The sequence below is a fragment of the Pristiophorus japonicus genome, chromosome 8 (genome assembly GCF_044704955.1).
Source record: "Pristiophorus japonicus isolate sPriJap1 chromosome 8, sPriJap1.hap1, whole genome shotgun sequence".
Lineage (NCBI taxonomy): Eukaryota > Metazoa > Chordata > Chondrichthyes > Pristiophoridae > Pristiophorus > Pristiophorus japonicus.
The window spans coordinates 187542941-187560076 of NC_091984.1; the positions used below are offsets into that span (position 1 = coordinate 187542941).

The 17136-nt window shown below is 48.0% G+C and overlaps 1 protein-coding gene across 1 annotated transcript in view; it reads right to left on the reverse strand.

Annotated features, from left to right (window-relative positions):
* Nucleotides 1-379: 379 nt before the first annotated feature.
* znrf3 (zinc and ring finger 3) overlaps nucleotides 380-17136 on the reverse strand; it is a 121550-nt gene continuing 104793 nt past the window's right edge. The window contains exons 7-8 of the mRNA XM_070887685.1: nucleotides 15294-17018; nucleotides 380-796 (exon numbers count right to left, since the gene is read on the reverse strand). Coding sequence (XP_070743786.1) covers nucleotides 741-796; nucleotides 15294-17018 — 1781 coding nt within the window. The 3' untranslated portion in view covers nucleotides 380-740. The remainder of the gene's footprint in view (nucleotides 797-15293; nucleotides 17019-17136) is intronic.

Genomic DNA, 17136 nt, shown 5'->3' on the forward strand with positions numbered 1-17136 from the left:
TTTAAGTGCTACAAATGTAAAATAGTGCCTTAAATACCCAACAAAATTGTTACTTTGCATGGATCGGTCAGGCAGTAAAGGCATTATTGTGTACATAAAACTCTACCTTGGTGCCTTTCAACATGGATGTACAAAACATACACTCAACTGTTGCAGTGTCACTCTACTTCTCCCATGGCTTCCATGAGTGCCTGTTATAGCCAATCTGCTTCGCTTGCTACAGCACAGTGAAGAACATTCAGTCACAGCCATAATAGGGCTGTTGCTTCCCTCCCCATCCCCTTCCCCCCCCCCTCTCATTTTCCCAAACTCTTTCCCCCTCCGTTTTCCCTTCTACCCCCCTACCCCGTTTTCCCCCACCCCGCTCTGTTTTCCCCTCTTATATTTCATATTGCTGACTTACTAAGGCAACCATAACCCTGAGCGTGCGGAAGGCTCAAAAATCCCTTGGACTACGGATCAAAGTTTATTCCTGACGTTCCTTGACAACAGTAGTATCGTTGCCTTGCGACGAAGGGCAGCAGGGTTTTAAATAACAGCAGAAACTTGGTCTCAAAATCACAAGACAAGAAGCACGAACCGAGTCGTGGGAAGATGCATCAGATTTGGTGTTTTTCTCTACATTACCACTTGTGTGTTTTTTCAAAGCTAAAACAGTCGCCCAAGGACTGAGTTTGGAGTCTTATTGATCGCTTCCCGTATCTCCGTACTTATATACACATATATATTTAATTAAAAAATCAGTTGTCCTGCTCGGTGGCACAATCCTTTTCCAGAATTAGAGATGGTCCAGACCCTAGAAAAAGACAAAAAAAACTGGATTACTCAGGAGGAACACACTAAAGCAAACCCTTCATCAAATGGTAATTAAAATTCAGACATATGGATTCCTTCATTTATAAAGTTTAAATGCAACACCCTTTGTCTGTCATAAGGTGTAGCTTGTTAACTGTGAAAATATTCTTCCATCGAAATGTGTTCTTTACTAACTTTTGACAAGGGCCAAGTGGCAAAAGACCAGTCTGTAGCTATGATTCCCCATCTTTCAATCTTGCTACTGTGGGCATTTGCCGAGTGGAGACCAGGCTCCAGGCATTGGCTTAAGTGCAACAGCGAGCAATAACTGCTCCTCCATTGTTAGAACTGTGAATGCACTGGACCCCAATCTAAGAGTATGGCTGCACTAGCCTTGCTTGGGGTAGGCTCCCTTGCCAGATGGTGGCCTGCTTGTCTGCATTTTCAGTTAAATCGGTCGATGCACATTTCCCACATTCCATGGAGCTGACCCATCAGTCCCCTCAGCTGCCCAGAATGCAAAACATTTTTCGGAATCCAAATGTGGGCAAACAGGTCAACGTTCCAGCACTGAACTCAATCGGAGCAAGAATATCAAATCTCTCTGAGAATGGCAGTCGTGGGTTTGATCTGGGATTGTGCTGATCTCTGGTGGAGTGATGCTGAAAATACTACAAATGTAACTCCGTTTCCTGGGCTAGAGAAGAGAAACATGAGCCCCAGGGCCCTCGCTTTTGCATGATGTTCAATGGCACCTGCTGAAAAGCGCATATGGGTGATATGGATCCAATTTGGCTCAGATTCCTCTCCCGTCACAGTCAAAAAAATTTGACGACAATGGCTGGCTACATTCATCCTTGAAGATTGAGGTACGAGAGGGTTATTGGCACCAGTGCTATAATATCCCAGCAAAGTCGGCACCTTCAGGGAGGAGAAAGGGAATAAAATTGGAGAAATAAATGTAATGTAATGGGAGCAAATGGTTCTCTACAATTGGATTAATGTGGATCAGTATGGCTCATGTGTTGCTTATTTGAATCAACTGCAGCATATTAATGAACTGTTGCTCTTCCCTGGCTCCATTCATAAGTTAACATTTTTTCTTGATTTAAATGAAATAAATACATATTTAGTTTGACTAGCTTTACTTTCCAGACTGCTCAAGGGCAGTCTTAGCTCTGTTCCCAATTACAGACTCCAATCTTCAAAAGCGCAGAGCTCACTAAATACTAATGTTTCACAAATGTGCTAAGCACTGCCACGCAAAACCAAGACTATGAAAACCCATCATCCTGAAAGTAATTCCAACAATAAATTTACCGTTTACTCGTAGTGGACGCCCGTTACTGACATTTGAATGTGATCAGAAGGTCACTAAGGGCTTCTAGCTGACGTCTGCTGCAATATTTCAGCTAAAAGATTTGTTTTTCAACTTAACTTTCCTGCCAACAATAATAGACAAGTAATGATAATGATACAGCACTAAATGAAATGCGTGCTAATGTCCGAGGCTAAAGACCAAGGATAATATGGCACAATCCTTAAAATTACTGCAGTAATTTCAAAAGCATTACAACACACTCTTGGTTGGATCATAATCGTGGCAATGGAACTTGCACAGTGCGACATCTTGTAACAAATCTCCTGATTTCTACACTCAAGGACTTGCATTTATAAAGCACCCTCATGCCCCAAAGCACTTCAAGGCCAATTAATTACTTTTGGACAGTAAATTCTGTCGTAATGTAGGCAAACACAGCAGCCATATTGCCCAGACATCAATAAGATAAATGACCAGATAATCTGGTTTTTTTGGGTGATGTTAGTTTGAGAGCTAAATGTTGGTCACGGCACATCAGCTGCACTGTGATGTGCTGCTCGAATGTCACAATTTTATATAAAAAGTCCCGGAGATGGTGAAAATAGGAGAGAAAGCAAGTGTGATTTTTTGAAGCTCAAATGGTCAAGGGTTCCCATTATGTTTTGTGTTTTCTGACTATGCCACCACAGAAGGATCTAGTTGTAATTTATGTGAAAGCACTACGGTTGTGAGAAATGATATTGGGCCATAATGGCACATTCCTGAGAGCCAGCACTGCTATAGCTGAGAGATTATCAAAGGCATACGAAAAACTTGTAACAATCCCTTACACAAATTACAGTGCCCCCCCACCCCCGCATCCAGGAGGAAGGTTAGCATTTTAAATTGGGATCCAGAGATGAGGGGGGTTGACCAGAGATGAAGGGGTTGACTTATGAAGATAGGTTGAATAGATTGAGCCTATACTCATTGGAGTTCAGAAGAATGAGAGGTGATATTGAAACATATAAGATAATGAGGGGGCTCGACAAGGTGGAGGCAGAGAGGATATTTCCACTAATAGGGGAATCTAAAACTAGGGGACATGGTCTCAGAATAAGGGGCCGCCCATTTAAAAATGAGATCTCGGAGTGTTGTAAATCTATGGAATTCTCTGCCCCAGAGAACTGCGGAGGCTTGGTCATTAAATATATTTAAGGCAGAGATACAGATTTTTTTTGAGCGATAAGGGAGTAAAGCGTTATGGGGAGCAGGCAGGGAAGTGGAGCCGAGTCCATGATCAGATCAGCCATGCTCTTATTAAATGGCAGAGCAGGTGGCCTACTCCTGCTCCAATTTCTTATGCTCTTAAATATGTTAATGAGGCTTGGAAACCTCAAATTTACTGTAGGCAGCCGGGGTTCCTGGGCCTCGGGAAGCTGCAGCGAAGCGAGGACAGCCATGGGGAGCACTCCTTGTGGGCCATGAGGAGCAGCAGTGCTTCCTCCCAGTCCCTCAAGCTCACCCAACATCAGAACTCTCCACACACAACGACGCCCCCCACCCCAGGGTCGGGGATCGGACCCCACTCAGGATCGGATCCCTCCTGGGGTCAGGGATTGGACCGACTTGATCGTCTGGCTTCCTCCAGAATGCTCCAGACCCAAGTGGAAGCCAAGCCCGTCAATCAGGCTGACTTGCGGGCGGAGAACCCGTCAATTACGTAAAACACATGCTATAGTGTTAAATCTGTACAGCACGCGGGGAAACCCAGACTTCCCGGTTTCCCGCACGCTACCGGACTCCCTGCTCCCATCGCGCCAGGAATTTAAATTTCCCCCCTTTGTTTCTGCTGTTGATCTGGTTGCAAAGTGCGCACACATGCATGTGTGTGTGCGTGTGTCATGTCCACATTTGCTGTTTAAGGTCCCATATGAAGACTGACCACTTGGGCAAGGCACCAAAGGTTGACTGGCATCCGTAGAATTGGACACCGCTTTCACTGCTCATTAAGATGCAGTTCCACAAGTGTTGGTCACCCACCAATACTTTGCCTCAGTGCCCATTGTCTAAGTGCAATGGTGCGTGCTCGTAATCTATTCAGTCTCAGGGGTATCACAGCTGAGCTTAAACCTTGCCAAAGTTCACTTCCAAAGCAAACTGGAACAGGAACCCGATCCAATTTGTGTCCCTAAGCTAAGGGGAAGAAAAGACCAATTTTGGTGCCCGATCACTGCCCTGGTTGACTTTAAACAGATCTGGGATTGTATTTACTATAACTTTCAATAAGACTCAGCTTCTCACTGGACAGAATCACTGAGCTGTCGGAAAAGATTAACACATAAAATGCGACTCATCTTTCTCTTTCAGTTACTGTTTGATCTTCAGCATTTGGTTTGAAAGTCTGCAGTGCAAAAGACTATTCACCCATCAAGCCCACTTCAGTCTGAACCCATGCATGATTATTCTATCACGGATCCCTCCCCCCACCTATTTTGGTTACCCCTTTTTAATGAACACCCAAGTTTTTCCCTCTACCTCCCCTAATCAAATATAAAGCAGTGCTATCTCTATTCCTCAATCCCCCTTTTCACCAGATATCCAGCTTTTCAGCATTCATGGTCTTTTAATCTGTACTCACAGATGGTTCAAAGGTTTAAATTGTGTGTAAGTTTTAGAACTGCACTTTGTTGACTTTCAGTGGTTTTGAATCACCTGTTTAAGAGTGTAGCTCCCAACTGGAGCCTTCCAGGAACAATTTCTCAAACATCTTCAGGGCATGGTAGTCTAGTGGCCATGGTACTGGCCTAGTGACCAGAGATCATGAATTCAAATCCCAACGTGGCAAGATGTTCAATTGAATGCAATGTATCTGGTCATTTGTGGGCTGGCACAGCTAAAGGATTGTTGTTCAAAGCCAATCCGGCCTTCAAGTGACTCCAGTTCCACGTTACTTATTGAAGTCATAATACCCTCAGGGCAACTAGGACTGGACAATAAATACTACCCACATCCCAAGAACAAATAAGGGGAAAACATCATGAGCTTTGAACAAATGATTGGTACTAAGTAAACATGCACAAACACACGCACCCACTACACACACCACAACAAGTACATGCTGCACATTAAAACCTAAAACAACATTTTTATTCTGCAACGTTGGTGCAAACCAGCTGAATCCGTGCTAAAAATAAGGATCCTTTAGCTTTCATTGATGTGCATGCTTCAGCAGGGTATCATTTGGTTAAAAGGCAACATCTGTCGCTTTTGCTTTCCCAACTTTTCTTTCTCGTTTTGCCAAACCTTAAATCTAACACTAGTTACTGAGGAGGTTCACAGAAAGTGTACTGTAGACCTATTTTATACCAAAAATCCCAACACGTCTAGACAGCAGTAAATTAGAAGGTGCAGTGCATTGTGGGTTTCGAGCATGCAGTGCTAGTTATTCATGAGGATTTAAAATAAGCAGGTGCTGGCATCTGAAGAAATGCTGCACATAATCTCGGTTAATTCCCCAATATTATTCCAGCTTCTGTTACTCTTTGAACTTGGTTTTATGCTGTTTGGGGCCAAAAGAGTTCCGGTTTAAATGTCCCAATGTGCTTCACAGCCAATTAATTACTTTTGAAGTGTAGTCACTATAATACTTCTCGCTGTACTTAATCACTGCTAGGGTGGGTGTTAAAATGAAGGCAGTGACTTAGCCCCTCTGATCCCGCTGCCTTCCCGCCACGCCCTAATGTTAACCTACAGGCCTGCCCAGCTAGTGAATCTGGCTGGGTTTAAGCGGGAGCCGGAGAAAATTTATGGAAATGAGGCTTGGTCATTCTGATCAGTCGAGCCCCCACATCCCTGAATACACCAGGTTCGTCACCCGCTTTGGGGCCCACGCTCACCTTACCCATCCCTCATCTCCCATTAAAATCGGGGCCAATGAATCGCAACTTCTATTGCAGCTGGTGTACAGGCTAGATCATGGCTTTGGGCACATTCAGCTTTAAGAGCCAAAAACACTCAGAAATGTTAAATCTCAGCTTGAGGTAGACCAGGCTGATAATGATTGATGTCTGGCCTTTGAAAAAAAACAATCTACCTCCCTCAACGTTTTATCTTTTTATGGGATAAATGTAATTGCAAAACATTTTTTACTTAAATAAAAATACCGTGTATTTTTGTGCTCAGTAGGCAGGATAAGGGAGGTTAGTGACGGGGAAATGAACATAAGGTTGTGTAAAATGTGTAAGGTGCGATGCAAAGCTCCTTCTAGATCACCCACCAATGTCTCTCCACCTCAGCTTTAGAGGGACACACTAACAGTCTAGAATTTCCATTTCTAGCACATTGACATGTCAGAGTGAGGCTGCTGAATTCGTGCCAATTAATGTAGATTATTTGCTGTGGGAATTGGATTAACACCAGCTAGTTACTGTACACGGAACTCTGAATGGCAGCCAGAGTGAGGAGACTTTCATCCTATTAGTAGTGTGGGTTAGACGCAAACCCAGGTGCGAACAGTGAAAGGATCATCACAAGATCGATGTGGACAAGAGGTGATTAGCCCATTCTAGCGCATTATCCAGAAATAAGCTTACAGACCCATTCGCCCCCCCCCCCACCCCCCCCCCCTACCCCCCCCCCCCTCACAGCAACCAACTGTTTCCTAAATGATTCCATGGCTTTTGCTTCCTCTACCCTACCCAGAAGTCTACTCATGTGTTTATCACTCTTTGTTTGAAGAATGACTTCCAGACATCAGCCTTAAATTGGCCTTTCTCCTTTAACCTTGCGCTCCCTAGTCCTATTGTCATAATATCCTAAGGCACTGCTCCAATCTTTTTATAAATCTGTTCTCGGGATGTCTGCGACACTGGAAAGGCGGTATTTACTGCACATCCCTAGTTGCCCTGAGGATGTTAAGAGTCAGGTAGACCTGACCAGGGAGGGATAACAAGTTCAGTTCAGTGAATTAGGAGAGATTTTGCGACAATCCGGCAGCTTTACGTGGCCATTTTCTGGTGCTAGGCCACAAATTACACAGATTTATTGAATTCAATTCACACCTTGGGTTCATGACCTCTGGGTTGCTAATCCAGTACCATACCCACCAGGCTACCATACCTGTCTCCTGCCATTACATAAATACTTCTCACTGTTCAGCAATACAGAACAATGCTTTTATATCATGAGAGGAGAATGTCTGCAAAGTGCTGGGAAGAGTCAGAAAAATTGCACACTGCCAACTCATGATTGTCCATCCGCAAGTGTCCAAGTAGACAATGCCTATGGCCTTTATATTGTGATAGGACATGATGACCAGAGTGACACCAATACACACACCTGGTAGAGTTCTCAGTTAACTAATCTCAACTGGGACAATGGTAGGGGAACCACAATTAGTTTCAATACCCCTGGGTCCCAGGTCCTTTATGCTATCCTGCCTGAAGTACACATATGCAGATTAGCAAGGACAGGATTGGGCTCAGCTAGGATGCCTCCTGCGGCTGAATAGCCTGCCAACGCTCACAACTGAGGCGCAGACACAAAGAATGACCTCTCGGGCAAGGTAGCAAAGGGTAACCAGCATCTACATACTGCACCCAGCAAGCGAGCGACACTTTCAGGAGGAGAGGGGCGCAAAGAAAACTGGCTAGGCTGCAACTTTCTGCAAAGACTGGGAGTGATTGGGATAATACACGGATGCAGGCTTAAGACTAATCCTGTCCTTGGACGTTTCCTGTATTGGACTGTATGGTGCTGACAACTGTACTGTCTGGGGCAAAGACCCCGTTAAGAAAGCTCTATACAGCCAGCGCCTCACTACCAACCTGCCGACCCTCGATGACCCCGAGACTCAAAGTGCCCACAGCGCCTGGTCTGCCCTCAAGGCCTCCATAACCAGCGCCTGCGAAGAGACGCTTGATCACTCAACCAGAAAACACCAAGACTGGTTTGACGAGAATGACCAAGAGATCCAGGAGCTAATAAGCCGCAAGCGCAAGGCATTTCTGAACTTTAAGCAGCAACCGAACTCGAGAGCAGCAAAGCTGTTCTCCAGGCGACTGAAGGCTGAGGTCCAACAAAAAAAACCATGACCTAAAGAGTAGATGGTGAGTGGAGAAAGCACAGGAGATCCAGCAGCTGGCCGACAACCATGACATGTGAGGATTCTTCAGCGCAGTCAAGGCCACACTCCACTGTTCGCCAAGAACGGAGAGGCACTCATTAAGATCACCGAGGCACTCAGGGCCCGCTGGAACGAGTACTACGAAGATCTCCTTAACAGAGCCTCTTCCTTCGACACGAGTGTCCTTGACTCCATCCTGCAGCACGCTACCTGCCACCATCTCAGCAAAACCCCAGCTCTGCACGAGATAGAAAAGGCCATCGGTCAGCTCAAGAACAACAAGGCATCACGAGCAGATGGAATCCCCGCTGAGGCACTAAAATATGGCGGAGAATGGCACAAATGCATGACCTCATCTTTCTTATCTGGAAGGAGGAGAGCATGCCAGGAGATTTCAGAGATGCCTTAATCGTGACCACCTTCAAAAAAGGGGACAAGTCCGACTGCGGCAACTACAGAGGAATCTCCCTGCTGTCGGCCACTGGCAAAGTAATCGCAAGAATTTTCCTCAACCGACTTCTCCCTGTGGCTGAAGAGCTCCTCCCAGAGTCACAATGCGGATTCCGTCCACTAAGTGGTACAACGGACATGATCTTCATCGCGCGACAACTACAAGAGAAATGCAGGGAACAGCACCAACCCTTGTACATAGCCTTCTTTGACCTCACAAAGGCCTTTGACATTGTCAACCGTGAGGGACTATGGGGCGTCCTCCTCTGTTTCGGCTACCCCCAAAAGTTTGTCACCATCCTCTGTCTGCTCCATGACAACATACAAGCCGTGATCCTGACCAACGGATCTACCACAGACTAAATCCACGTCCGGACCGGGGTCAAACAGGGCTGCGTCATTGCACCAACCCTCTTCTCGATCTTCCTTGCTGCAATGCTCCATCTCACTATCAATAAGCTCCCCGCTGGAGTGGAACTAAACTATAGAACCAATGGGAACCTGTTCAACCTACATTGCCTCCAGGCTAGATCCAAGGCCGTACCATCCTCTGTCATCGAACTACGGTATGCGGACAACGCTTCCGTCTGCACACACTCAGAGGACGAACTCCAAGCCATCGTCAACACCTTCACCGAGGCAAAAGAAAGCATGGGCCTTACGCTAAACATCCGTAAGACAAAGGTCCTCCACCAACCTGACCCCACCACATAGCACTGCCCCCCAGTCATCAAAATCCACGGCTCAGCCTTGGACAACATGGACCATTTATCATACCTCGGGAGTCTACTATCAACAAGGGCAGACATCAATGCTGAGGTCCAACACCGCCTCCAGTGTACCAGTGCAGCCTTCGGTCGCCTGAGGAAGAGTCTGTTTGAAGACCAGGACCTCAAATCTGGCACCAAGCTTATGGTTTACAGGACTGTGATGATACCTGCCCTCCTATATGCCTCAGAGACGTGGATTATATACAGCAGACATCTCAAAGTGCTGGAGCAGTACCACCAGCGCTGCCTCCGCAAGATCCTGCAAATCCACTGGGAGGATAGACGCACCAACGTCAGTGTTCTCGCTCAGGCCAACATCCCCAGCATTGAAGCACTGACCATACTCGACCAGCTCCGTTAGGCGGGCCACATCATCCGCATGCCTGACAAGACACTACCTAAGCAAGTGTTCTACTCGGAGCTCCTACACGGCAAGTGAGCCCCAGGTGGACAGAGGAAACGCTTCCAAGGACACCCTCGAAGCCTCCTTGATAAAGTGTAACATCCCCACTGGCATCTGGGAATCCCTGGCCCAAGACTGCCCAAAGTGGAGGAAGAGCATTCGGGAGGGCGCTGAGCACCTCGAGTCTCGTCGCTGAGAGCATGCAGAAACCAAGCGCAGAAAGCAGAAGGAGCGTGCAGCAAACCAGGCTCCCCACCCACCCTTTCCTTCAACACCACTGCCCCACCTATTAGAGATTGTAATTACCGCATTGGATAGTATAGCCACCTGAGAACTTGAGTGAAGCAAGTCTTCCTTGATTTCGAGGGACTGCCTATGATGATGATGTCTGCGTGGAATTTGTTCAACCACTTAACCACCGAGATGTCACGCACGCCAACTGAGAAAAATAGCAAACTTGACCAATTGCTTTGAAAAGCCAACACAGGCCCCTCAATGCAGCCAACTCAAAATTAGCTCTGAATATTAACCTACCATACCGTGAAATCGAGCGGTTAATCATGGGCTTGTGCAACTTCAGCTCTATGTGACTAACATTCCAGCTGGAAAGAGGAAATGCAAAGATTAATGGGACAAAACTGCTGCTGCATTTCTGCGAAGTGATGTGGACATGCCCCCCCTGATAATGTTGGATTTTTACATCAAAATGTTGCACTTAAATTTTAAGCACTTTTATACCTTACAATTGATAGATTTCGAAGTGACATTTCAACAAACCAACACTTACTCAAAAGTGACCTTACCACCCACCCTCTCACCATCAACACCGCCGCCCCAGTTCACAGAGGCACTGTACCCATTCAATTTCACCAGCCCCCACCCACCTTCACATCGCCTCTTCCAACTCTCCCAAACCTATTCTAGCACTATTCTCCCTCGCCTGCCTCGTTTCAATCAGACATTCTTCTCCCCCACTGCAGTCTAGTCAGGCAAGTATTCTTCTCTTCATCAACACTCCATTTCCCTAGTTCAAGCTAGCATTCTTTTTCCCTCCATCTTAGCTGATGGTGGCTTCTTTCCTCGCCCCCCCATCCCCTGCCATTTCATGCTGTTACTACTTCCCTTTGCTTAGTAACGGGTGGCCCTCTTCCCTTCTCCCCCCCGCCCCTCCCCACCACCCCTTCAGCTAATGGCAGCGTTCTTCGTCCCCTTCCTCCCAACCTTGGTTAATGATGCCATTTGTTTCCCCCATTCCCCTTCCAGGTAATACTACCACTCTCCCTCCCACCTCCCCCCAGTGCACCAGTCCCTTCTTCTGCCTTCCTCCCTTCCCTCTGGTTTCCCTTTTCTCCTCAGCTCCAACCCGAAGGCTGCTATTCATAGAATCATAGAAATTTACAGCTCGGAATGAGGCCATTTCGGCCCATTGTGTCTGTGCCGGCCAACAAAGAGCTATCCAGGTTTATCCCACTTTCCAGCTCTTGTAGGTTAGGGCACTTCCAGATCAGATCCAAGTACTTTTTAAATGTGATGAGGGTTTCTGCTTCTACCACCCTTTCAGGCAGTGAGTTCCAGACCCCCACCACCCTCTGGGTGAAAATGTTTCCCCTCAAATCCCCTCTAAGCCTCCTACCAATTACTTTAAATCTATGCCCCCTTGTTGTTGACCTCTCTGCTAAGGGAAATAGCTCCTTCCTATCTACTCCATCTAGACCCCTCAATGTTATACACCTCAATAAGATCTCCTCTCAGCCTCCTCTGTTCCAAAGAAAACAAACCCAAGCTATCCAATCTTTCCTGATAGCTAAAATTCTCCAGTCCAGGCAACGTCCTCATAAATCTCCTCTGTACCTTCTCTAGTGCAATCACATCTTTCCTGTAATGTGGTGACCAGAAGTGCACGCAGTACTCTAGCTGTGGCCTAACTAGTGTTTTATACAGTTCAAGCATAACCTCCATGCTGTTATAATCTATGGCTCGGCTAACATCATGTTACTTTAAGTGATTCCATCCATTGCATACAATAGGTGGGAATTCCAGTCCTTCAATGCTAACATGTGGACTGGGCCTCAAAGACATGTCTCATGGTTAGTGCATATGGAAAGTGATTAATAATAGCAAAATACTGTCATCACAGTTAGTCCCATTTTGATTATGTCCTGGCAACATCAAATCAAGACTCAATTATTAAAGTGAAATCAACATATTTCCTTTCACGTGTAAAATGTACAGAGCAGCTGTAGATAAATATTACTCTTGAAAACATCCGTTCACCATTGATTCTAAACAATCAAATAAGGTCAGAATGGTTGTCACATTTTGATAATGTCATGCATGATGCAACACAATTTCCAGAGTACAAATTTGGCAGAAGCAATGGGAGAAATTAAGATGTGTCGATAGAGATGGATTTCTTTATTAACAAAGAAATCGGAAAATAATTAGAACATATATCGTTTTGTTTTTTTCCTGGATGAATATCTGGGCGACTTTAATCTACATATTTACTGGACTAACCAAACTGGTAGCAATGCGGTGGAGGAGGATTTCCTGGAGTGTATTAGGGATGGTTTTCTAGACCAATATGTCGAGGAACCAACTAGAGGGCTGGCCATCCTAGACTGGGTGATGTGTAATGAGAAAGGACTAATTAACAATCTTGTTGTGCAAGGCCCCTTGAGGAAGAGTGACCATAATATGGTAGAATTCTTTATTAAGATGGAGAGTGACACAGTTAATTCAGAGACTAGGGTCCTGAACTTGGGGAAAGGTAACTTCGATGGTACAAGATGTGAATTGGCCATAATAGGGTGGACGGTGGACAGGCAATGGCAAACATTTAAAGATCACATGGATGAACTTCAACAATTGTACATTCCTGTTTGGAGTAAAAATAAAACAGGGAAGGTGGCTCAACCGTGGCTAACAAGGGAAATTAAGGATAGTGTTAAATCCAAGGAAGAGGCATATAAATTGGTCAGAAAAAAGCAGAAAACCTGAGGACTGGGAGAATTTTGCAATACAGCAGAGGACGACAAAGGGTTTAATTAGGAGGGGGAAAATTAGAGTATGAGAGGAAGCTTGCTGGGAACATAAAAACTGACTGCAAAAGCTTCTATAAATATGTGAAGAGAAAAAGATTAGTGAAAACAAACATAGGTCCCTTGCAGTCAGATTCAGGTGAATTTATAATGGGGTACAAAGAAATGGCGGTCCAGTTAAACAAATACTTTGGTTCTATTTTCATGAAGGAAGACACAAATAACCTTCAGGAAATACTAGGGGTCCGAGGGTCTAATGAGGAGGAGGAACTGAAGGATATCCTTATAAAGCGGGAAATTGATGGGAATGAAGGCTGATAAATCCCCAAGGCCTGATAGTCTGCATCCCAGAGTACTTAAGGAAGTGGCCCTAGAAATAGTGGATGCATTGGTGATCATTTTCCAACAGTCTATCGACTCTGGATCAGTTCTTATGGACTGAAGGGTAGCTAATGTAACACCACTGTTTAAAAAAAAAAGAGGGAGAGAGAAAACGGGTAATTATAGACTGGTTAGCTTGACATCGGTAGTGGGGAAAATGTTGGAATCAATTATTAAAGATGAAATAGCAGCGCATTTGGAAAGCAGTGACAGGATCGGTCCAAATCAGCATGGATTTATGAAAGGGAAATCATGCTTGACAAATCTTCTGGAATTTTTTTGAGGATGCAACTAGTAGAGTGGACAAGGGAGAACCAGTGGATGTGATGTATTTGGACTTTCAAAAGGCTTTTGACAAGGTCCCACACAAGAGACTGGTGTGCAAAATCAAAGTACATGGTATTAGGGGTAATGTACGGATGTGGATAGAGAACTGGTTGGCAGACAGGAAGCAGAGAGTCGGGATAAACGGGTCCTTTTCAGAATGGCAGGCAGTGACTAGTGGTGTGCCGCAGGGCTCAGTGCTGGGACCCCAGCTATTTACAATATACATTAATGATTTAGATGAAGGAACTGAGTGTAATATCTCCAAGTTTGCAGATGACACTAAACTGGGTGGTCGTGTGAGCTTTGAGGATGCTAAAAGGCTGCAGGGCGGACAGGTTAGGTGAGTGGGCCAATGCATGGCAGATGCAGTATAATGTGGATAAATGTGAAGTTATCCACTTTGGTGACAAAAACACAAAGGCAGAATATTATCTGAATGGCAGCAGATTAGGAAAAGGGGAGGTGCAACGAGACCTGGGTGTCATGGTTCATCGGTCATTGAAAGTTGGCATGCAGGTACAGCAGGCGGTGAAGAAGGCAAATGGTATGTTGGCCTTCATAGCGAGGGGATTTTAGTATAGGAGCAGGGAGGTCTTACTGCAGTGGTACAGGGCCTTGGTGAGCCCTCACCTGGAATAGTGTGTTCAGTTTTGATCTCCTAATCTGAGGAAGGACGTTCTTGCTATTGAGGGAGTGCAGCGAAGGTTCACCAGACTGATTCCCGGGATGGCGGGACTGACATATGAGGAGAGACTGCATCAACTGGTCCTTTATACACTGGAGTTTAGAAAGATGAGAGGGGATCTCATAGAAACTTATAAGATTCTGATGGGACTGGACAGGTTAGATGCAGGAAGAATGTTCCTGATGTTGGGGAAGTCCAGAAGCAGGGGACACAGTCTTAGGATAAGGAGTAGGCCATTTAGGACTGAGATGAGGAGAAACGTCTTCACTCAGAGAGTTGTTAACCTGTGGAATTCCCTACCGCAGAGAATTGTTGATGCCAGTTCATTGGATATATTCAAGAGTGAATTAGATATGGCCCTTACGGCTAAAGGGATCAAGGGGTATGGAGAGAAAGCAGGAAAGGGGTACTGAGGGAATGATCAGCCATGATCTTATTGAATGGTGATGCAGGCTCGAACGGCCCACTCCTGCACCTATTTTCTATGTTTCTAAATGCGCCAGCCAATTTGTACACAGCAAGCTCCCACAAACAGCAATGTGATAATGACCAGATAATCTGTTTTTGTTATGTTGATTGAGAGATAAATATTGGCCAGGATACGGGGATAACTCCCCTGCTCTTCTTTGAAATAGTGCGATGGCATCTTTTACGTCCACTTGAGGGGGGCATACAGGGCCTCGGTTTATCGTTTTATCCAAAAGACAACACCTGGACAGTCAGAACTCCCTCAGCATGCACTAGAGTGTTAACCTAGATTTTCGTGCTGAACCCACAACCTCCTAACCCACTGCTGGAACTTGGGTCAGGGCTGCAGGCCTGTCCATGTTAACGGCCCGATTTCCGTTCCCATTGGTTAGAACAGAGAAGAAAATCGGGGCGGGGTGTAAAATGGGGCGGTCGTTGCGCCATCGTCCGCCTTGCGCTACCGCCCGGAGACCAATTCCCCCCCCCCCCCGCCGCCGCAACGACTCCACAATGCGGTTTTAGTATTTGTGCCAACGGAAATCTTACCCTCCGAGTTACTTTTCACGGTGGACTCGTTCGACCCGGAGCAAACGTTGTGAAAGGCGGCCTCTTGGTCGGCGGGGCTGCTGAACGGCGGCCGTGCGGCGCACCGCTCCTGGGCCGCTGCGTCCCCCGTGTCCGAGGGGGCAGCCCCCGGGCCGCACAGCCTGGTGGCCTCGCCGTCCTCCGCCGCGTCTGTGTCCGTGTCCGTGTCCTCGGGGATGATGGGGATGCGCTGGCCCACGGTGTAGCGGCCACGGAGGGCCTCGTCGGCCAGGGTGTACTGCACGCTCACCGCGTAGTCCTCGGCCAAACAGCCGCCGCCGCCGCCTCCGTGGCGCACCTGTGTCTCCTCGTAAAAGCAGCGGGGCAGGCCCTCGTACTGGCCCGGCTCGGCCCGACTAACACTGTACACATTGTGCGAGGAGGCAGTCCTAGAGTCGGCCGCGCTGCTGCCGCAGGCCTCGCAACACGGCACGTTCAACAGCGAAAAGTGACGGTCCGTTTTGCCGCCGCCCGCCCCCGTGCAGTCCATGGGGTGGATCTCAAAGCAACAAGTGCACGCCTGCTCGGGCGACGATGGTGCCGCCGCAGCCGCCGCCTCCGGGCCGCTCCAGCTGCTGCTGTCCGCAGCACAGCCCTCGGGCCTACCTTCCGAGGCCGCGGTGTTGCAACAATCCCTGTACTCGAGCGACGAGCTGCTGCTGTAGTTCATGTCCATGCTGCAGTTGGAGAGTTGGTCCCCCGGAGACGGGACCTGGGCCTGCTCCCCCGCCGGCGGCCTGCCCTCGCCCCCGGGAGAGGCGCAGCTGCTGTACGCCGGCAGCTCGTCTTCCTGCGGGCCCTCCATCAGCAGCAGCGGCGGCGGCGGCGGGGGAAGTCCGCCTCCCCGAGTCGAAGAAGAAGCCGAAGCTGCCGCCGACGACTCTCCGGCCCGGCACGGGCTGCGGCTCCGGTAGACGTACGGGTCGTAGTCGCTGCTGAGCGAGCTGCGGAAGGTGGAGCAGCTGCCGTACACGCCCTGGTTGCTGACCTCGGTGCAGTCCAGCATGGAGTCGCTGCTGGAGCAGTGGCACTGGGCCCCCGAGCTGCTGCTGCTGCTGTCACTGCCCGGGCAGTCGGCCAGGTAACCGCTGCACACCGACCGGTGACCATGGTAACAGCTGAAGCTCGAGCTGCTGCCGCCGTCCAGGTGCGAGGCCGGCGGGATGTGAACCACCGTGGGGTACAGCATGCTCCCGCCCGACTGGAAGGCACGGGTAGGCCCCTTGTGATTGATCACCCCCGCCGCCCGGGCTTCGCTCTGCGGGTAGCTCAGTCCTTGAATGTAATAGTGCTGGTACATCGTCTCGTACTGAGAGAAGCACGCCGCCCTCGAATAGTTCCGCCCGTTAAATTTGGGCCGGCGGAAGGTGTGAGTCTGGGGGTAGGCCCGGTGCTCCAGGTTGCAGTGGTGGGCGCTCAGACTGTGGTCCAAGTGGACCGGCGGGTAGCTCCGGACATAGGCGCCCGACTGCGCGGGGAACAGGCCCTGCTCGCTGTGCTGGTCCACCGTCAGCACGGTGACGGCATTCCCGCGCGGATCCATGCTAGTCCTGGTGGGATAGGCTGTCAGTTGGCTGGTCCGGTGAACGCGCCCGGGATAGTGGACGGGTAGCACCACCCTCTGCCTGCTGCGCCCTTGGCTGTCGGCCTCGACGCACACGGGGCCGCTGCTTTCTTTTTTTCGTTCTGCAGAGAGAAAGAAGCGGTAAGTAGCGTTCCACAAGACGGATTTCCGTTACCTGCGCTCATATTAACATCGACCCCCCCACCCCACTTGTACAGCTTTCTTTTGTTAGTTCTAGCT